The sequence below is a fragment of the Sarcophilus harrisii genome, chromosome 1, assembly GCF_902635505.1.
Source record: "Sarcophilus harrisii chromosome 1, mSarHar1.11, whole genome shotgun sequence".
Lineage (NCBI taxonomy): Eukaryota > Metazoa > Chordata > Mammalia > Dasyuromorphia > Dasyuridae > Sarcophilus > Sarcophilus harrisii.
Window position 1 is genome coordinate 503,141,097 of NC_045426.1, and position 23,792 is coordinate 503,164,888.

The 23,792-nt window shown below is 33.5% G+C and overlaps 1 protein-coding gene across 8 annotated transcripts in view; it reads left to right on the forward strand.

Annotated features, from left to right (window-relative positions):
* PTPRM (protein tyrosine phosphatase receptor type M) overlaps positions 1 to 23,792 on the forward strand; it is a 936,902-nt gene that overhangs the window by 715,640 nt on the left and 197,470 nt on the right. For 3 of the 8 annotated variants that reach the window (XM_031953603.1, XM_031953648.1, XM_031953819.1), the window contains 3 exons: positions 17,012 to 17,163; positions 22,334 to 22,408; positions 22,634 to 22,660. In XM_031953603.1, coding sequence (XP_031809463.1) covers positions 17,012 to 17,163; positions 22,334 to 22,408; positions 22,634 to 22,660 — 254 coding nt within the window. The remainder of the gene's footprint in view (positions 1 to 17,011; positions 17,164 to 22,333; positions 22,409 to 22,633; positions 22,661 to 23,792) is intronic. The other 5 variants (XM_031953697.1, XM_031953751.1, XM_031953893.1 and 2 more) reach the window with 2 other exon arrangements.

A 23,792-nucleotide genomic window follows, 5' to 3' on the forward strand; every position in this document is an offset into this window, starting at 1 on the left:
CCTCATGCTAGGACTCTATTCCCAACCACCTTTTTTTATAGTAGCATGGCATAATTGACAGAAAGCTAGCCTTGTAGCCAAAATCTATAACATGAATTTGCATTTCTAATACATACTGCCTAAGTGGTCTTAGGCAAATAAATATCTTAAATACACTTAATACTGTAAGACTGAAAGTTGCAAAAATGATGACAATCTGCTTTGATTCAGGGAGTTCTGTCACCAAAAGTTTCCTATATCAATAAAATCATAGGTCCAGCCTTCCTTTTCCAAACTGTTGACTTCTCTCATGCATGCCTCTCATTTTTTTTTCTCATTTTTTTTCCTTCTACCTCTCTTGTTTGCTTTTTGAAGTCTTTTCTGAGCATTTCTAAGAAGCCTCTTTGGGCTTGAGACCTATTCATATCACTCTTGGAGATTTGTTCTCAGTACATTTTATCCTTGTTTGAATTGGCACTTGAATTTTCCCTGTCACCATAGTAGTTTTCTATGTTCAAGGTTCTTTTCTGTTTCTAGCTCATTTTCTTTCCTTTTCTTTTGATATTTCCTCTTTTTTTTTTTTTTTTTTTTTTTTTTTTTTTTCTTTAAGGTGGACCTCTGCTTCTGGGGTAAAGGTGCTATTATCCCATGCTTCCTGGGCAGTTCGGAGCTTGGCTTTGAGTACAGGGATCCCTTGTGTTTGTATGGGGCTGCTTGGCTGCTCTTTCCAGGAAACTGCCCGGTTTCCCAGAGTTTACCTTCTGAGCTGGGACTGGAAGCTGCCCCACTGATTTGCAACTCTGTTGCGCCACGATGGGGTCTTAGTTGCTGATTTACTGTGATTAAGACCCTCTCATCAGCTTTCCCAGAGTCTATCTGATCTGAGCTGAATACCCTTTTCACTCCTTTCTTTCTTAAAACTTCCTCAAAGTTTTTTTCAGTCTACCTTAAGTTGGAGCATGGTTTCATTCCATCAGACTCTGTTCAGAGGCTTACTTTCATGTAGTTTTCCAAGGAAATTGGAAGAACTCAAGAAGCTTCCTAACTTTATTCCACCATCTTGGCTCCATACCATAGGTCCAATCTTTACCCCTTTTCTACTTTCTTAATTTTTATTATGCATTGACTTATATGTGTACTAGTCTCTTTTGATAAAAATTTAAGTTCTTTCAGAGTTTCATTATTTGTGTTCTCAGTGCCTACTATGTCAGGCACATAATAGATACTTAAATGCCTTTTGTTTGGATGATCATGTTATGGGCCAGAACTCTGTACTTAAAACAAGTATTCTTACAAGGTGTTGTCAGTGGAATTGATGAGACAATGGTTATCTAGTTTAGCGTGGTGATTAATAGTTCTTTAGTTCAGTATGAGTGATTTAACCTTACAACAAATAATGGTTTCCTAGTGATATAATGATTGGTTTATACTCTGTAAACTGCATATAAGCTGGGACAAACTCAGCCAGAGAGATTCATTTCATCTCCCACCCTTGTGGTGGCTGGAGGCTGGAGCACAAGCTCTTGAACTGAGACAGACTTCAAGACAGAGACCATGTGGTGGTCCTCCTGCCTCCCCCACAGAAATCAAGACACATTCTGGAGGATTTCAAGAAAGCTAGCTCAGGCCCCAGGCAAGGAGACAAGACTGTGAAGGAGATAATAATTTGGACTTTATCCCTAGCTATTTTCATGGTGATTACTTTGCTGAAACAAAAACTGGTCCAGAGACCTCCAGAAAACCAACCAGAACCTTACATGATCACATTATTTTTCCTTGCATATATGGCATTTAGCATTAGACCTTGTACACAGTAGGTACTTAATAGATGTTTTCTGAATTTAGTTAAGTATTAACCTAAAGCTATAGTCAGTTTCAATGAAAATGAAGGTATTCCTTATATGAGGAATTATATGAATGAGGAATGAATGAATGAATCTGTGGCTATTATGGATCTGGCAGAAATTCTCCAATTATATTTTAAATGCTTTGGACTAAGAAGTAAAGACAAATTTTAGACAGATACTGATCATGCTAATTTTAAATGTAGCTATTTTAAGGAATATTTAGAAATATCCATGCCTATGATTCATCTATCAAAATTGTGGTTTATAGTGACTGCTGGATTTCTAAGAAATTCTATTAGATTGTAATCAGCTTTTAAACAGTAGTGATACAAGTATTGGGAGAGCTGACTTATGAGGAGGGAAACTTGAGTTCCTGTTTTAGGTTGTCAATCCTGTGTAAGACACAAGATTTTTTTTTAATACCTCAGTTTGTTGTCTTTTGTAAAATATGGACAAAAACACTTCTTTTACAGCTCTTTAAAGGTATCTATAAAGGTATATAAAATCACATTTGTGAATTTATAAATTCTTTTCTGAGAGGTGCTATGCACTGCATTAATATTTTGCACATTTTAAACTTCGCACGCACATTTTAAAAAGGGTATTTCATGCTGGGATCCTGATTCTGAGACTATTTTCTAATAGGAATCATATAACAATACTAAAGATTTGATACATTTCATTAGAAGGCTTCCAGACTACACAGAACTCTGAATGCCTCTGGGTCTTACACATCAGGTGGTTCCAATGAGGACTTCTTTCAAATTCTTTTCCTGCAATACATGTAATTCAAAGGTTTTACTAATGTCTTGCTCTCTGGTGTACACTAAAATTCACCTACTTAGATGGATCTATGCTCCCCTCAGGGTCAGAACTCTTTCTACCTTCTCAGACTCCAACCTCTTCACACCTGCTCCTCCTATGCATCATTGCCTATAGCTTTCTGTAATCTTTTCAGTGTGGCATTTCTCTCATCCCAAGGATATATAAGGTTTTTCTAATTCTTGCACATTTTCCCCAGGTTAAATATGTCCTTGGTGATTTATTTTATTCTCCTTATTATAACAAGTGGTCACTAGTGATACTTTACAAATAAATATCTTGTTATTGTCTTTTGTAATTTTGATTCTTATGAGACCATGTTTTTTGATTCATTGCTATATAGCATCATCTAAAGAATATTGGTGCTAAAGAGTTGAACATGATGGTCTCTCGTTCTTTTCGATAAGGAATGTATTGATAATGTTTAAAAACTAGCTCTCAATGAAACACTGAGTGAATATTGAAACATTGTTTTTCATTTTGTTTTTCTTGCTTTATTCCATGGCTATATAGGCTAATATAGGAATTTGGTTTTTATGACTTCACATATAGTTATCATACAGACTACCTTCTCAATGGATGAGAAGGAGGAGAAAATTTGAAACCCTAAATGTTTTAAGTGAATGCAAAAAAGAAACCTTAAAAAATCCTAGTACTTCAAATGATATACTTTTGAGTTTAATCTCCATTATTAACATTTTCTTCAAAGTCTAGTCACAGGGGTCTTCAAACTTTTAAAATAGGGGGCCAGTTCACTGTCCCTCAGACTGTTGGAGGACCGGACTATAGTAAAAACAAAAACTTTGTTTTGTGGGCCTTTAAATAAAGAAACTTCATAGCCCTGGGTGAGGGAGATAACCGTCCTCAACTGCTGCATCTGGCCTGCGGCCGTAGTTTGAGGACCCCTGACTAGACAATCAACAAAATAATAAATCTACTCTAAATCATAGCATTTGCTGATTTTCAAAGTGCAAATAATTCCACAATCTGAGATGGCTCTAGCATATCCCTGATTCTAGTTATCAATATTATAATCCCATGAATTTTGTACATTGAGCAATTTAGGATTGTTGGAAATATGCATAATTTCCTAAATAGACTAGAGATAATCTCTCCTTCCTACTAAATTTTATTCAATATAGATTTCCTGATAAAATATAAGCTCCTTTAAGAGATTATTTTATATTTTTTATTTCTAACTTCCAAGATAAGTACATAGTAATCCCTTATTCATTGTCAGACATTTTAAATAGATTTATAATTGTACTTTTTCCTTCTTCAAATCATTCTGCATTCATAATCTGTCTATATCATATATCCTCAGTAGAATGTAAGCTCATTGAGAGATGAAAGTATCCTATACATAAGTACAAACTTATAAGTGCTTATTAGATTAGATTTTGCATTTATCTTTTTCATATTATGTTCTGATATCTTTCATAACAGTCGTGAACACCATAAATAGAGTTATTTCCCCCCCTTTTTTTTTACACATCAATTGATGTCAGTCATAACACAAAGGAGCTACTACCTATCCTTTACTAACATTGAAGAGTGTCATTTTGTTATATCTTATTACAATTGTGGTTAACGCTATAAATGATTCTTCAGTATTGTGATTTAAGAACAGTGTGTGAATTAAAATAATAATAATGTAATTATTTACTTAACATTGCAGTAGCGATATTTAAGTTGAGATAACAAATTTTAGGAATAATTAATTTGTCAATAAACTCTAATTAATTGTCTACTATGTATTAGGCATTATAATAAACTTTGGGGATTCAAAAAGAAACAAAAGACAGTCCCTTCTCTCAGAGAGCTCATAAACTAATAACCTGACACATGTTAGACTAAAAGAGTTTATTTTATTCCTAACTATATTTTATAATTCAAAGATTTAATAGGAATCTAATAAAAACAAATTTTGTTTTGTCTGAAAATTACTTGGGAAAATAAAGTAACTTATAATTAGGCAGGTCAGTGTTTTATGTACACTCAAACATACTCACACATGTATATATACACATACATAAGTATGTATACATACACTTTTTAAGCATAAGGGCTCCAACTTTTGTATATATCCCTAAATAATACTCGATTTTTCATAAAATTAATCATTTTTGTTATGAAAAAGCAAAAGAAAAACAAAATTTAAATAATTAAACTAAGATTCACTGTTAATTACAGATGCTAAAGTTCTCAGAGGAATTTCAACATGAAGCATTACTCACTTAGAGTTGGTGTGGATAATGGGATGATTTCTCAAATGGGGAATGGCTATTGCTAAGGGTACTGAAATACAAAATAAGATGAATTTTGGCTGAAGCTTTTAATGTCTTGCTTGCTATAAACATAAAAACTTTGTTGTGTCTGTTTTTCACTAGAGGGAAAACAAAACAAAACAAAACAAAAAAAACACATACCACTGATATAATCTTCCTATGTCATATGCAGAAGTTTCATAATTGGCTCACTTTTCAAGATTTTCCTTACTATTCCTTGAAATTTTATTCAAAATGTTTGTGTCTTTTAAAAAACTTGTATTTTGCTCTCTCATTTAATGAATCTGTAGTTACTCAAAATAACACAAATAATTTCCCTTCCATATAGATCATGTGCGGTTAAACCTAGTCTTACAAAGTCTTTTCATTTCACAGTGTGTACCTGAAATGAAAAAGTTAAATGATTTACCCTGTAGTAATCATTTAGGAAATAGCAAATCTAAGATTTGAAACAAGATCTTCTAACTCCAAAATATATGCTATTTCTAAACTACATTGCACTCTTTTTTTCTTCTCTCCCCTTTAAATTATTTTTATTTTTTTTCTCCCTCTACTCCCTTTCTTCATCCATCAAGCAAGAAAAATGATACCTATTATCTCCAAGAAGTATTGCAAAAAAGCTTCCATATTAACCAAAAGCAAAAAGAAGAAAGGGAAGGAGGGAGAGTGGAAAGAAAAAAAAAGAAGGAAGGGAGAAAGGAAGGAGAAAAGGAAGGAAGAGAGGAAGAGAGAGAGAGGGAGGGAAGAAAGTAGAGATAGAAGAAAAAGAGAAGAAAGAAAGAGAAAGAAAGATAGGTGTTTCATTTTCCAGAATGGTTGAATCAGTTCACAACCCCACCAGCACTGCAATCTATGATACTCAAAGGTCCCATCACCCTCTCTGGTTTTCATTATAACACACTAAATAACTATTTTCCTGAAGTTGTGGAAGCCTACACCGTATCCATTCACTTTCCTTTTAAGAGAGTGATACAATCGATTTTTCTCAGCCTTTACAAGGATCAATCCTGTGAAGAGATGTCTGTGTCCTAAAATAAGACAAGTAAAATTTATTATTTGCTTAAAATTTTTTTAAAAACAAGTTCTATGCCAATGAAGATTTATAGTTTTATATACAATCCTTTTCCATTATTTAGAAGATGAAGAAATGCTTATTTCATTTGGTGATTAAATTATGAATAATAATTTAATTTAAATTTAAAATAAGTTAAATTTAAATAAATAAACAAAATAAGACAAGAATTCTTGCTAGAGAGAATTTCCTGAATCCCAGCTCTGGGCCCTTTGAAAGCTAGAGTAGACTAATTTACATTATTATCAAGGCCTCTCTTTTCCCCTATTAACAGGTATTGACAACAGACATTCTGGACCAAAACTACCCCTTTAGAACCTTAACACATTTTCAGGAGCTTCCTAGTTAACTCATGGCATGAATTAGGGAAAATGTGAATCCTTGGCTTGGCAATAAATAAGAAAATCATAATTTTAGGGGATTGGAGAGGGGAGGGTACTGTTCTGAACTTGTCATAACAATGGTGTTAACTCCTCATGTAAGAAAAAGATAAACGCATCATCAGTGTGACTGATGCAGGATATAAACCTTGACTTTCCTGACTCCACAGCCAGCTAGTACCAACTGTGCCACATTGTTTCATAACAAAACAATTCACATTACATTTCATGAGAAGATGTAAAAATACTTTTATCGCAGTTCTCAAGTGAGTTAGATAATGCAAACATCTTCATTTAACAGATGAGGAAATTGAGAGTGTAAGTGATTTATACCTCTTATTAGGTATGTTAATTGTTCTCCCTGTTTCCTATAAATTATTCTCTTAAAATACAAGTATGACCATGTTACTTCCCTATTCAAAAGCCTTCTGTAGCTCCCTAATGCCTCTAGGCTGAAATATATCAGCTAGAACGTACTATTAGGCTTCAATATTCCTTTCTAGACTTTTTCTACATTACTGTCAGGATCAAATTCTACCTCTGACTCTAAGAAGCTGGAAGTTGTTTAATTTTGGGGAGGGGTGATTTAGCTTCTTGATCCATTTCCAGAACAACGGAAGTAGATGACATTGCAAGAGAACTACCATTGTAAAGTGGATTGATGGCTGGATTTGGACCTTAATCAGAATTTTTACAAATTAGTACATCATTTCAATTTAGCAAACACTGATTAAACTCCTACTATGTGCAAAGCATCATATTAGGCACAAGGGATACAAATCCCCAAATGAAACAGTCCCTGTTCTCAAGAAACTGACTTTCCACTGAGAAAATACACTTATACAGTATATGGTTAAATGAAGAGAGAAAGATCAAATGGGGTGAGGATAAGGGAAAATTTCACAGTGAAAGCTGTTCCTTAGTTGAAACTTGAAAGAAGAGGATCCATAATAGATTGAATCAGAAGACTCCTTGAAATAAGAAACACACACACACACATATATAGACAGAGAGAGACAAAGAGAGAAAAGAGACAGAGAGAGAAGGGGGGGGGGGAGGGAGGGAGAGAAAAGGAGAATAAAATACAAAAAAAAAAGATTCTCTCCCTCTCTTCTATTGTATTAATGCTGTCTTGGTAGTATTTGTATCTTTGTTGGATACTAGATACTAGCTCCTCTTGTAAAACAGCTTGTGTTTGCTTTCTGGGAAGCTTACCAAGAGTAGCTGTGCTTTATACAAAAAAATACAAAAAAAAAAAAAATAATGCTGAAGAGAACAATAGATTGAATAAAAAATGATTGGAGGTTTCTATAGTTACAGAATTTTTAAGATGGAAAAAAATTTTAAAAAAAATAATAAAATTAACAATAAAATTAAAAAGGAAAATAGAAATAATCCTGGGAGAAAGAAAGATAAATAAGTATACTTATGTGTATTAATACATATGTTCCTATATATATCATTTGTGGGTATATATCTATATATACATATATGCAATTAAATATGTGTGTGTATATAAACATATGATATATATATATATCTATATCTAGATAAATATATACATATGCCACACATATTTATATACATCAACATAAGAATATGTATATCTTCCAGTATTTTCTGTACTCAAGTACTAATTTGCCTCCAATTTCTCAAAAGGGTGAGAATTATTATTGTTTTGTGCTCCCAGAAAAACCACTAAAACAAATAAATTCAAATTGGGGCATGCCCGTTTGTGTATGCACTTAATACAGTGAACACACCACCAAGTCTTCATAGTATCATGGTGTCCTGTTTAGAAAGAACAGTCTAGATCTCTTAGGTTTCCATCTAGACCCTTGCTATGTCATGGACCCAGCAACAAGAAGTAATTATTAAGTATGTACAATACGATAGACATTGGGCTAAAATCCGAGAAATTCAAAGACAGAAATGAAACTGTCTTCAGAGAGCTTACATTCTAATGAAGGATACAAGTGTATACATATGTATTAGAGACTATATACAAAATGAATAGTCAGTAGTTTGAGGAGGGAGGGATCTGGCAGCTGATAATAGGAATATTGCCTCTGTTTCCTCATCTGTAAAATGATCTGGAGAAGGAAATGGCAAAACACTTCAGAATTTTTGTCAAAAAACAAAACCCCAAAATGGAGTCACAAAGGGTTGGACATGACTCAACAACAAAAATGGGGAAATGAGAGACTTAAAGACTACTTTTAAAAGAAATCTTTGATTTTAATAGCTGTTGCTTGCCCTATCAGTGATTTCTTTTTTATTTTCATGGGGTACACAATAGATGGGATACTATGGGAGCTACTCATGTTTCAAAATAAATCTCATGTACCATAACTTGAGTATAGACTTCCCAAGAATTATCTAGGCTTCGTTTTCCCTCCTTCCTCCCTTAGCAGCTACTTTGCTCACACTTATTTTGTTGGACAAGTGTTCCCCTGGCAAACTTAGAATATTCAAAAAGCTTAACAAACCTCATCAGTAGAATGTAGAAAACGATGTTCCAAAATGATATGCATTTAAAATTTTATTCCTGCTCTGATGTGTATGGTTTTGGTTAGCATGTCACCAGTATACCAATTTAGTGTGGCTGCAAAATAACATTTTTGAGACCATTAAATTTCAATATAATATAAATATGTGGAATTCAGCCACATGAACTGACTGTGAGCAGGGACCCACTATCACTAATGTTGTTTTATTCCCACTTTGCCTTATCACGAATTTTACCAGTGTTGGGTTTTCTATGCTCTCTCTGTGTGTCTTGGCCCCTCTGGATTCATATTGTCTTGCTGGAAGAAATAAAACTAAACAAAATATCACTAAAGATGCATTTATTATTTCTACCAATTGCGTTTTTATTGTTTAAAATCTTCAGCCTGCTTGGCAGATTGGATTATGTGAATAGAGGGGCTCTAAGTTATTTCCCTGATGGCAGCTATTTCTGTCAGGCAGGGACCCAGCAGGACATGCATACAAAAGATCAGGATGATGATTGTCCATTTATTGGTCATTTATATACTATACAGTTGGATAGGCAGAATGTGAAATATGATATATAACTACAAAAGTTCCTGCCCTCCAGTAGTATGCGGGTTTAGAAATAAGAGAAAGAGAGGGATAATCAGGTAAGAAATAAAGCTCCCAAGGAATTTCTCAAGAAAAGCAAGTATAAATTGGAGCAGGTGAAGGAAATTGGTGAATAGAGAGATAATGAGGACCGGTAACGATGAAGTTTATCTTGGGTTAATGCAGGAATTTTCCTCCCAGGTTGTGATATGAATTTTTAAAGGGTCAAGTGATTTCCATTTTTCAAGGATCCATGGTTTCCTGACTTTGGGGACTTCTTTTCCCAAGACAGAACTAGTAACCCTTGCACATCAGCATCTCAGTAAATTGCAATAGCTCTAAAAATCATCACAGTGTGCAGCCAACTTTCAAATAAAACTTTTGGAACTTAGGTAGACTGTTTTTCAGACATGAGTCTGTCATTGGGCCCACATTTGAAGCTTTTTCAGACTGGTATAAAACTTGACTAAGATTGTTTTCTGTTGATAAAACCTTTAAGATCTGAAGATCAGGTCTACACCATGATAAAATATGGGAGTGAGATTACAAGTGGAAGAGGGGTTTAAGTTATCAGAAAAAGAATCAACTGATTAATAAATTATCTAATTTTAAATTAATTTACCTAATGTATAGCAACTTCTTGTGGAGAGGCAACAGAATACCCTGACATGCATGACATGGTAACATCTTAGCAATTGTCACCATTCTTTCTACTTCTTTAGCAAAGAAAGCATCATAGGACCAATGGGCTGAACCATAAAGTCAATAATCCACATGGTAGTGAATTAGCCAAAGAACCTTCAATTCCTAGTGGAGTATGGTGCCTGGCATAGTACCTTTCAAATGGTTGATGTTTTATAATTATTAGTAGAATTAAATTAATTCTGTGTCTTGGTTTTTCTTCTTTTATAATTTAAACAGTAGTACATTTCTACTTTGCTTATTTTTAGTACTGCATTAAAATTTCTATAATTTAACATGCTTAGTGAATTGGATACTCTAGTTATTAAAATAATCATAATTAATGTAATTTTCAGAATAGAATTGTCAAAATGAATAGAATACTTAAAAGGATGACAAAGTTTCAAAGAATTTGTCATTATTGTTGCTGTTCAGTCATTTTAGTTGCGTTTTAGATATTGGAGCAGTTTACTATTTCCTTCACCAGCTCATTTTTTTCAGATGAGGAATTGGAGCAAACAGGGTTAAATGACTTAGCCAAAAATCACACAACTAGCAAGTATGAGGCCAAATTAGAAATAAAAATCATGAATCTTCCTGACTTAAGGCTGAGTGCTAAACACTGTATCACCCAGAATTAGAATATAGGATAATACAGGTTTAGAAATTTTTTTTAACAGTACCTGATCAAAGAATTTGTTCAAAGGAATTTTGTCAGGAACAAGTAAATTAACATATATAAAATGTTTTGCCAATCTCAAAGTGCTAAATGAATGCTAGCTATTATTATTATAGGCCTTATCCTGGACCCCCTTCTCTTTTTCCCTCTAAACTATGTTATAATCTCATCATTTTCAATGGATTCAATTTTTATTTCAATAAACAGATTCTCAGATCTACTTATCTAGTCTTAATTTCTCTTTTAACCTCATCTGCAACTTCCTGTTGTACATTTCAAATTGGATGTGTCAGAAACAACTTAAATACAACCTATTCAGGATTGAACTCATTATATTTTCCCTTAAGCCCAGTCTTCCTAAATTTCCTGTTAGTTGGAGGGTACCACCACCCTTTCTATCACCCAGGCTCACAACTAAAATGTCATCCTTAACTTATCATTCTCTCTGACTCCCTATATCTAGCTATTTCTAAATGTTGTTTATACCTTTGTAATATCTCTCATATATACCTTCATCTCACCTCTAGCCATCACACTGGTTCAATCCCTCTCACCTGACATCTAGATGCAGGGGTCCTCAAACTTTTTAAATAGGGGGCTAGTTCACTGTCCCTCAGACTGTTGGAGGGCCGGACTATAGTAAAAACAAAAACTTTCTTTTGTGGGCCTTTAAATAAAGAAACTTCATAGCCCTGGATGAGGGGGATAATCGACCTCAGCTGCCGCATCTGGCCCGAGGGCCATAATTTGAGGAGCCCTGATAGAGAATCCCTACCTCAAATTTCTTCCCATGAAAGTCTCTCTTCCATTCAGCTGTCAAATTGATCTTCCCAAACTATAGACTTGACCATGTCACTCTCCTATTCAATAACTCCAATGATCCTATCATCTCCAGGATGAAATAAAAAACCCTCTGTTTAATTTTTAAACATCTGTATAACTTGTCTCCCCCCCTATCTTTCAAGTTTTCTTATACCTTATTTTTCTCCACATATTCTGTGATCTCATGATACTGGACTCCTTCATGTTTCTTATAGAAAACATTCAATCTCCCAGCTCCAGGCATTTTTACAGGCTCTCCCCTATGCCTGGTATATACTATCCTTTATCATTTTTGCTCCCTGAACTCCTTAAAATTTTGCTTTCTAAAAGAAGTTTTTTTTTAATCCCTGTTAATGCTAGTGTCTGCACTCTGGTGATTATCACCATTTTGTATTGTGTGTATCTTGTTAGTACCTAGTTATTTCATTTTACCTCTTCTATTAGACTATAAGCTTCATTAGCATGAAGACTATTTTTTGCCTTTTTTGAAAAACCCAGTTTTTAACACAGTGCTTGGCCCAGAATAGGTGATTAATAAATGCTTTTGATCAATTTTAATGTAAATTAAATTTCAGCTTTTTCTTAAAGAAAATCCAAATCCAGGAACAGCTAGGTGGCACAGTGGATAGAGCACTAACCCTGAAGTCAGAAGGATCTGAGTTCAAATGTGGCCTTAGACACTTAACACTTGTAGCTATGTGACCCTAGGCAAGTCACTTAACCCCAACTGCCTCAGCAAAAAAAAAATTTTTTAAATAAAAAGAAAAGAAAATTCAAATCCAAAATTTAATTTCCCAATTTAGATCTGTGAAATATGATATAAGATTCATGCAATTAATGCTTAGCAATGCAATATTGTAACTAGGAAAACCATTTGCAAAGATCTAAACATAATTTCAAAACACTTCATTTATTTTTAAAGAAGATGGTTTTAGGAGTTTCCTTCTCCCAAAAAGAATCATGAGCATGTCAACTTTCTAGAGATGAGAAAGTCCTGACTGTAACATTTAGCTTAAAGTTGCTTTAGTGATTTTATTGAAAGGCAAAAGATCTCATTGATAAATCTCTGTAAAAATTGTTTTAGCATTGATTTTTTTTCTTTATACACACCACAACACACACACACACACACACACACACACACATACATACATGCCAAAGTTTGCATTCTAGTAAGTTAGCATATGTTCCACTAAATTAGTTATTTTCTAGCAATAAATTAACATTCTTTTTCTGAGAGTAGCATCTGTTCTTTACTACCAACAAAACAAAGATCTAAAATAAGATATCCCCCCAAAAAAGAATGACATGGATAAATCCATAACGATTCGTCTCTTGCTATTCTCAAACCTCAATTCTTGATTTAATATTCCTGAGTCATTTATAGTAGTAGGATCAAGGGTTTTTTAATTCTTTCAGCCCAAGGGAACATTTTGGTTTAGGAAAAAATAAGAATAAAGTACTCTCAAAGCAAGTAAGATGATAGGAATATATTGAAAGACCTGCCCTTTGTAGTTCCCTAACATGCTCATTAGTCATTAATTTACTTAAGAATTATTTATTAAACATCAACTGCATGGATAATATGGGCCTTGATGCCCATGGGGAAAGCAGAATAAAGTATCTGCTTTTAAGGTATTTGACATATAGCTAGAGATATCCAAAACATAACCATGTGAAATTATTTGAGAATATGGATATGTTAACTAGTATTTATTAAACACTTGCTATATATGCCAGGCACTGTAGGTACCAGGGATGCAAATAAAATAGCCAGATACTCCCTGTCCTTAAGGAGCTTATACTTTACTGGATATAAATGAAATGACATGTTTATATGTATATAAACACAGTGATTTGTGGGTATGGGAGATAGTAACCACTAGGGAAATCAGAAAAGGTCTCCTGAAGAAGCTAGGATTTGAGTTAAGCTTTAGAGGAAGCTAAGAATTCTAAGAAATATAGATAAGGAGGAGAAAATATTCTAGGCTTTGGAAACATAAAGCACATTCAAACTATGGAGGCTGTGGATGGAATGCTATATGTAAGGAACAGCAAATAGAAGCCAGTTAGGCTTATGTATAGAGTATATGAGGGGGGAGTAAAAACTGAAAAAATAATAGTAATTTGGCATTAAAAACTATATTGGAGCAGGCAAATAATTAATTTAAAAATCTTTTTGATGATAACATGAGCTAGATTATAAAGGAAGTAACTGACGTAATTATACATGAGCTTTGTCTTTTATTAATGTCCAATTAATATCAGAAATTTATAGGAAGATCTGTCATGTTTTATGTGGACCCTAGAGATCCTACTAGTGAAGACCAACAAAAGTCATATGGAATAAAAAGGGGTGAATCACTTGCAAAGTGTATCACTAAAAAGAGCAACCACATTCATGAAATCTCTGATCTATCAAATGCATGGGCTTAATAGTTCTGTATTTATAGCTGTGAGTTTCTTATTTGACTGATTTTGTATGGAGGAAGAAATATCCTTACTAAGAATGAGTTCACAAAACTCATATCTTATCATGGCAAGAGATCTACCCTTAACTCTTACACTTGGGATCATTGGCATTAGTGCTCACAGGTGGATATTAGAAATGAAAAGAATCAATTCCAATAGAACCTCTTTTATCATTGGGAAAGGAAAAAAAAATGATAAACCTAACTGCCTAATTTTTTGTTAAATAATAGCTTTTTATTTTCAAAATATATGCAAAGATAGTTTCCAACATTCACCCTTGCAAAACCTTTTGTTCCCTATTTTCCCCCTCCCTTTCTCCTATTCCCTCCTCTAGATAGCAAGTAATTCAGTATATTTTGAACAATTACAATTCTTCAACACATATTTCCACAATTAGTATGTTGCACAAGAAAAATCAGATCAAAAAGGGGAAAAATGAGAAAGAAAACAAGAAACAAGCAGACCACAACAAAATGGTGAAAATACTACGTTGTAATCCACATTCAGTCTCACAGCCTTCTTTCTGGATCTAATTACCTAAATTTTAAAGTTAAAAATCTAAAACCAAGAGATTGAGGGAGGGAAGAAGTTTTCTGAAGTTACATATGGTTCTAATGGAAAATAAAAAAGGAGAATTTATGGAGAGAGAGAAGGGAGAAGAAAACTATCTTTGTAAATCAGGTAAAAAGAAATAGAAGCATTTAAACAAAAATTGACCATTTATGAGACTAGGAAGGCAATAATCTCAGCCCATTCCCTCCTTCAATATTCCCATGGAAAGTTATTTTAGGAATGGCTTTCCGTGGAGCTGACCAAGGTAGAAGCCGACATAAAATGTATACTTTGAAACTGTAGCTAAAGAACTAAACATAATGCTCCCTCCTTATATAACTGGCAGGACTATCTAAGCCTTGAATTTCATTCTCCATCTTCCAATGATGGTTGAAAAAGAAGATAAAGAAAGGTTTTATGATTTGGTTTTGGAAAACTGACACTAAAAACATGAACTACACATATCTCTTTTGCCAATCTGATGACAATGAAGGAAAATCTAAGAGTTTTTTTAAGTTGCATTTTCCTTATTAACAGTGATTTGGAGCATCCTTTAATATTGTTGCTGATAATTTACTTGGATTTTTAAAAAACACTTCCTGTTCTTAATCTCAAGCCATTTATTTATTGGGGAATGACTCTTATTCTTATGTATTTGCATCAATTCTCTACATCTTATGTAACAGAAATTTAATATAAAATTTTAAAAATTAAATCTTTTGAGGTTTCATAAAGTCAGCAGGGTAAATTTTCTACCTTATCTATTTAATTATTACTTTATCTTTTTTCTTTCCCTGAGCTGATTAAAAACTAGCTTATACCTAAAACAGGTAGAAATGTATAAAATAATTTTATTACATTATTTTATGTTATATAAATTCTTGGTGATTATGTAAGCTTCAATTACCAAAAATCTATTTAGGATTAGAGAAATGTTATACATTTTAATATCTCTTATTGTCTAATATAATTCATTTAAAACATTCTTATTGAATGACTAGTTAGGTTAAAATAAGTTGAACTGATTACAGATTCTTATAGATAAACATACAGGTGATCAGAGTTTAGCTAACTTTTTAAAATAATTGATGACATGGCTGATTCCAGAGCACAAATGTATCTTGTATTTTTTGGTCAGTTGGGATTGCTATAGAATTTAACTCTTTCTAAATCTTACAAACAGGTACTTAAATGATAAATGGAATGATTGTTTTTAGTTTTTAACATTTTTGATCTTTAATGTATGTGTCTATATGGAAAATATAAAATGCTATTTCATAGTCTATGTGTGTATTTATATATATATATATATATATATATATATATATATATATCACATATATGTTTATGTAAATAATATTGTAGTGTACCTAATACAATGGGGAGGAAAGGAAGGAGTAAACATTTATGTTTAAAGTGCTTACTGTGTGCCAGGCATATTTACAGGTATCTCATTTGTTACAAATTGTCACTTAATATATATTTGTCAAATTGGACATTTATTGAATTTTTTAAGCCTGATCTCTTATCAGTAAACATACATGCATTCTACATGAAATTTAGTTGTATGTTCACATTTTTCACATTCAAACATCATTTATTAGTCAATTATATATATATGTGTATATATATAGTATGTGTCAGGTACTGTTCAAGACATTGAGGATACAAGTAAGATGAATGAAACTGTCCCTATTCACATTGGGGTTAAGAGACTTACCCAGGGTCAGTCACACAGCTAGGAAGTGTGTCTGAGGCTAGAACTCAGATCTTCCTGACTTTAGGGCTGGTGCTCTATCCATTGCACCAACGAGTTGCCCCTCACACATATATATTTTATATGTGGGTTTAATATTGCACATGATATAAAGTTAATAAGTATAAGTATATACAAAATAGAAAAGATAGTTTGGATGGGAAGACAGTAGTAGTTGGGGAATCTAGAAATTATTCATTCTGAAGATGGCATTTGTGCTACCTTTTAAAAAAAGAGAGGGACTCTATGAGGCAAGGTAAGGAGGATTGAATTCTAGGTATATGAGACAGCTAGTCCAAAGCCTCTGAAACATATAATAATAGCTATCACTTTGAGATTTACAAATAACTTTACATGTTTTCCCACATGAGATGAGATTTTGAAGATGAGAGTAGAGTAAAACCTATTTTGGATGAATTCATAATACAAAATCCAGGGGTGTTGTCCAATGAATGTATACCATCTAAGTGCCTCTTCTGTACTAGGCACTGTACTAATAGTCCCTATGAGATATGGAAAGATAAATTAAATCCACCCTAGAGAAACTTACATAGGTATATGAATTTTGTTTTCCAAGGAAACTGGCCAAGAAGAGGAAGGAGACCATGAGCAGCACTCGGCAGGAAATGACAGTGATGGTGAATTCTATGGATAAGAGCTACGCTGAGCAAGGAACCAACTGTGATGAGGCTTTTTCTTTCATGGATACACACAATTTGAATGGGAGATGTAAGTTCAGAAATTTTGGCCTTAACCATTTCTCCTTCATTTTTGAGGGTTCATGATTGAGGAGAACACTTTTAAAACTCACTGCCAAATTCCCTATTACCAGTTTAATTAATCTAGTGGTTTAGTTGAGTACTCCTAGAAATTCTTCATCTCCCAGGGTTGCAGAACAGTTTTCCTTATGTAAAGAACTTTCAGACCAAAGGAAGCCTGTTTCAAGAGCAATAGCTATGAGTTTTTTTAGTCCTTTATACCATCAAGAAGAGATCTTCTTGTATGAGACACCTGCCCATTATTTTCTATATTACAGAAACCTATTCAGAAAACAATTGACTATAGGGTAGTGATAATTAATTGTTTTCTTGGTTTATCCAATAGGTTCTGGCATAATTATAAGGAACAACTAACTTGTTTATTTGAATAATAAACAATGAATTTGTTTCTCTTTCCCTCCTATGTTAGCCAGGCTTAAGTTGTACTACAAGAAAATAAATACTTAAAAACAATTAATATTCTCCATCTCCATCTCTATTTCTAGCCTTAATTCATAGTAAGTAATGAGGCATAAGTCGGTTTCTGACATAGACTAGTTGACTTTTCCGACCACATTTTATGATCATAGGTTGCAACCTCATTTTTGCTAGCTATGTTGAGAATGCATGCTAATGATCAAAAAAGGGAACTATCAAAGAATAAGTGAAAGAATCAGCACAAAACCATTAGTTTCTTAAAAAAAAAACTGTCTCTGGAACAATGTTATCATTTTTGGGGTACAGAGGAAAGTACAAGTCCCTATGTGGTCCTCTTCTTTGTTCTTAAAGGTAACAATTTCAAGGGCTTCTATATGTAAAAAGATAACAAAGCTAAATTCAGGTTTCAGAGAATGCATAGTCTGTCCCCTAGGCAACAACTCTAGCCATTCCTTATAAATTCTTTTGTTCTTCATGGTTCTGGGTGCCTGGTCTGAATCAGTGTCTACAAGACACACTTTCTTCCATGCATGGTTCATACCATACTCCCCAGAGGGTACAGTGTGCTCGGTCAGCCTGCTCTTGCTTCTTGGAAGTCCATGTTTGTATTGTACCATTTACCATCCTGCTTCATACAGTTTTCTGCTTGCCCCAGCTATAGTAACCCTACTTCAGCTTACCATGCAGGAACGATTTCAATATGTCACTGTCACACATCCTTCATGAATGCCTAATGGAGCTCAATTCTGATGGGAATTTATTAGGTGCCAATAAACTAGATAGTCTATGATGATTTCATTTTGATTAAGTCTGCCCCATTAATGAAGGTTGTTTGTTGTGTGAATGACACTAATGATATCATGATTTGTGACCAACAACCTGATTTTGCCCTTAATTCACAGAAGCTATGTAGACTGCTTGGTCTAGTTGAAAGAACACTGGGTAGGAGTCAGGAAGTCTAAATGAAAGGACGTGGGTCCATGTCTAACTTATTAAGCATCTGGCATGTGCTAGGTCCTGGGGAATAAAAAACAAAAATGACTTAATCTCTGCCCTCAAGGACTTTACATTCTATTAGGTGACACACCATAAATATGTACTGATAGAATATAGATAGAGCACAGAATTTTGAAATATATTGTAATTTTCTGACAAAATAGAAATTATCTTCTTTATCTCTTCTGCCTGTTAGAGAAATTAAACTTTATCTCTCTGGGGCAGGGGGTAAGGAAGGGAGGAAGGGAAAGAGGATCATTGTTGTTTGACTGTGTTTTCCTTACATCTCTCTTTCTCTCTCTCTCTCTCTCTCTCTCTCTCTCTCTCTCTCTCTCTCTCTGTCTTTCTCTCTCTGTATATATGTCTAGGCAATTGCAGTTAAGTGATTTACTTAATTACACAGCTAGGAAATGTTAAATGTCTGAGGGCATATTTGAATTCAGGTCCTCCTGACTTCAGGGCTGATACTCTATCCACTGACCACCTAGCCACCCTTACGTATTATATATTTTAAGGATAATATAAAAACATTTAGGAGGTTTCCCCAACACTAGTAATAAGATTTTATATTCTTAGTTAAAGTTAGCATTTTGTTACTCTCAGGGGAAAGAAAATATATCATTACTGGGGTCTTACTCTACAAAAATACAGAACAATTTCCCAGAATGTTTTTTATAGCAAAAAATCTCACAAATAAATGTATTTGCTATAATTTACCAAAATAGCAGAAACAAACATCAAGTTCCAGAGTTTTTGATGTTTGAACAACAGAAGAGATATACCGTAGGACAGGAATTCTAATTTGACATTTACCTTTTTAAAATGAATGTATTTATGGAAAGCTAGAAATGTTCACGCACAGCAGAATTCTTGTGAAAAGTATATTAGCTTTCTTGGCTAACCTACTATTGGACCTTTATTCATCCTACCCAACTGTAAAAACAGTAGTAAAAATAGGACAATATTCTTTCATTTCTCTCTTCACATTACTTTGAACAGTGAATTGGCTACACCAGAGTCTATCTATTAAGACTGACCCACCTAGTAAAATTTTACCATAGTATTCTCTTAAGGCTTTTAAAAAAACAAAAAGGCAGTTTCTGGGATAGGAAAATGTCCTGGGAAAGGGTTTGGTTGACCCCCCAAGATGCAGGCACAATTCAACAGGCATTTTTAAAAATTATATGAAAGACATTAAAAACAGCATAAGTATGAATGGGTGTGAGATCTTTAGGAGATGAAGGAGATGGACTATGAGAAATGGAGTAGCTATGGGAAATTAAAAGCAAAGAGAATTTTTTAGTTTGTAGGAGAGGTAAAGAGAAATAAAGTCACAGAACATAGAAATGAACTCCAAAATATTTATGAGAGATGAAAATGTGTCCTCCTCATCATGCAGATTACATTGCCTTTTACAAATTATTATAAAAGGAGCTGAGTTATAATATGTAAAGGAGAAATGAGAATAGTTTTCATGGATGAAGACAATAAAACTGCATTATACAGTAAAAATAAGACTGCTTCTGGAGTTTGAGGCTCTGGATTCAAATCCCATCTCTGAGATTTACTATGCATGTGACCTTTGGCAAGTCCCTTTATCTAACACTCAGTTTCCTCATCTGTAAAATAAGAGGCTTGAACTAATTATTCATTCCAGTTATGTCAGTGGTCCTATAAAAAACTGATGTTTTTAATTGTCCTGCTTTTGCGAAACATGAAATATGCATACTTATTTGATAGTACAAATATTTATCAGCCCATAAATATTCACAAGTAATACAATAAATGACATCCTTCGATAATTGATGATCAAAGCTGCTTTACAGGTGTAGTCTGTCTTGTGATATTATTTCATATTAAGTAAGAAACACAACGAGCAAGCAGGTCATCAATGATCTCATTCATGCCTCTTACAATAGAAACACTTCTTTATTTCAGAAACAATACTGTTAAACAATTGTTCGTTTCAAAGACTTGTTTATATACAAGCTTCTGAAATGAGTTTAAAAGCATGATATAAGAAAAAGAATACTGAAGTATGAAAACCAAGAGGACGAAATTCTAATCTCAACTCAGTCCCTAACTAGTTGTATGACTTTGAATAAAATGAACACAGAAGAATAGCTGACATTTAAATGATGAACTTTTGCACAGCATTTTATATATGGGTATGATATTGTGATCTTATATCTTCAGCTTACAGATAGGAAAATTAAAGCTTTAAATAGGGGTGAGAGAAATTTGCTTAGTCATAGAGGAAGTAAAATGACAAAGACAAAGCCTAGATAATAGGAGAGATGACAGATAAACAAGTCATCAGCATAAATATAATAGAACAATTGAAGCAATATAATTGCTTGAATTTATTCTAACTCTTTTTTTCACCCATTTACCAGAATGAAATCATAAGGGTAGGAAGGAAAGTCAAGTTTCAAAATAAATAAAAAATTTACTTTAAAATAGGGGATAATTGTTTTAAATGGGAAAGAATAAATTCAAAGATTGTTGATCTGAGAGATAGTTGATGTTATATTATCAGAGATTATTGGTGAAAAGGGATTCATTGAAAGACTGGCATCTAGGTAAGCTCTATTAATAACAAAATGAGATGTGATTGTCAACAGAGTCAATACAGTGTTTCCAGATTGGGAATACATGTATAAGACAAATACAGACAGCTAGACAGACAGATATGTATGTATATTGCATAATACATATTCTAAGTATGTATGTGTGTTATATACTCATGCCTATATAAATACATACTTAGAATTTTTACATATTGCAACTAGCATATCTACTATATAGCTTTACTCATTTGTAGCAGAAAAGTAGACTCAACTGAGTGTCAGAAAGGTGAATGAATAGATTTATCAACTCAAAAAAAAAACTTTCTTTTTTGTGAAATTAAATTGTTCCAGCTGTATATCACACAGTGGAAAATGTATTTTACAGATTAAAACTTAGCAAGGTTATTTAGTTAAAAGTGATTAGAAAAAGTGAAGGAAAACAGTAGTTCTATCATATTTTCTTGAAGATTAGGGGGAAAACTTTAAATAAATACTTAGAAGTAAATCAATGAAAATGATTAATTTTATAGCCAAACAACATAATTTTTATAAATTAAATCATAACTCTGGAACTAGTGAGCACTTTAGAAATATTTTATCCAGTGCCTTCCTACCCTTTTTTATAGATGAAAAAATAAAATCTAATATTTGCATAAATTTCAGATACTAGCATTTCTATTGAATGATTTTTTTAAAAATTTAATTTTCTATTTCTCTAAAAGCACATATGGATATTAATTTCTAGTATAAAATAGTTTTCTGAATCAGAAAACAGAACTATACTTGGCAAAATTAGAAGTCATGACAAAACTCAAATGACAGACTTTATTGAGTCAAAATGGGTTTTTGATTAAAATTTTAAGTGATGATAGCGTACCATCTCTGAAGTACAGGTTCCTGCCTTCAAAGAAAAATAGGAATTTCTTATGCCAGGGATCAAGCCAGTCCTTCTTGGTACAATGACAATGACAATGACAATAATTGCTACACAGACATTTGGCAGATCACTGAGTTGTTGCTGACATCAGCGAGATGAACCAGGATTGAGCTCTGAGCATCCTCCTCACCAAGTGGCCTCCAATTTTCCAGTGCAGTGACCTCTCTGCTGTCAATGACTAGATTTTCTTTTCTTTACAGCTGTATCTTCACCATCATCTTTTACAATGAAAACTAATACACTGAGCACCACAGTGCCTAATTCCTATTACCCAGGTAACTGATTTTTTTTCATTGTTTCATTTCTTCATAATCCCTTAGCAATCAGAACCAATCAGTGCCCACTTTACTATATTCACAGTGCTTTAGGAGATTAATAATATGTTTGACATGTTGTAACCAGATGCTTTCTAGGGGGACATGGTGGAACTTTTCATCAATCATTTACTGTTCTTTCTCTTTTTACCTTTTCTGCATTGACCTGCTTATGATGTATGACAGATCCATTTGTGCCAACTGCAATTTTAGGTGAGAACATTTCCCTTTATCAAAGTTTATTGCAGGAATAATTTGGAAAGTCAGCGCCCACTCTCTAAGAAACTGGCATTTTTATTCTGTATGGTGCAATGATTGGGCACAGGACATGGGGGAGGGAAATAAAAAGAATGTTTTTAAAACATTCTCCCTTAAGAAGGAAGGTTGCCTGCATGTGTGCTGGAGACAATGCCAAGACTTCTGCTGTCAGATTCAAGTCAGACAGCACACTTCCAAGAGACTCCTTACTATAGGAGACCGAGATATTACACATAGTTTTGAGCATACAGATAGAATACAACATCTCCCAAACTAGCTGTTAGATGTCTGAGAGCTGAATTTTGCCCAATGTGATAATCATAGAAGTGAAAATAGTCTCTCATTATTTTCAATTATTTCTATATACTATTGGCTTCAATTTTGAAAATAGCATTTTTCTAATTATGCCAAATATACAGAAAAAATAAAATTGTAAAAATAAAATTTGGCCACCTACCAGATCTTGTTGAGGCTCACAATACCACCATTTTTTCAATGTGTCTGTCACACAGTGAAATTTCAAAGGAGCTGATATTTTTGAACAGTGAAATGACAAGATGGCACTTTACAATCAGATGATTTATTATTTGTCAGATGTCACTGGAAATGAAATAAGGTGTTAGCCCTGTGGGGCACAAAGCATTTAAAGTATTAAATGTTTCCAGCACAGGGGTTGGAGGGTGGGGGGTAATGTCCCATGTGTCCAATATAAGAAGGGTAAAGAGATGGCTTTATCTGGCTATGATAACAAAATGAGCATGAGCTGCTATTGCATTTGAGACGCATAAATAACCAGAGTGTATCATGGCTTGTGTTCTCTTTCTATTACTAACCATACCGAAAAGGAGCACAGCAAAAACGGCATCAAGGTATATAACAATTCATTGTAGCCAGAGTTCCATCTTCAATTGTTCTAACTTCTTCCTAATTCTCTTTTACAAAGGTTTATATCTTTGCAACTGTCAATTTTTTCCTCCTGTGCTTCTCTTTTCTCTCTTTATGATTTTGTATTGGTGTAATTTTTTTTTCCTATGGTGTTGTCTGCATTTGAGCCAAAGTATTGCCAAAGTAAGATAAAGCAGGGCAG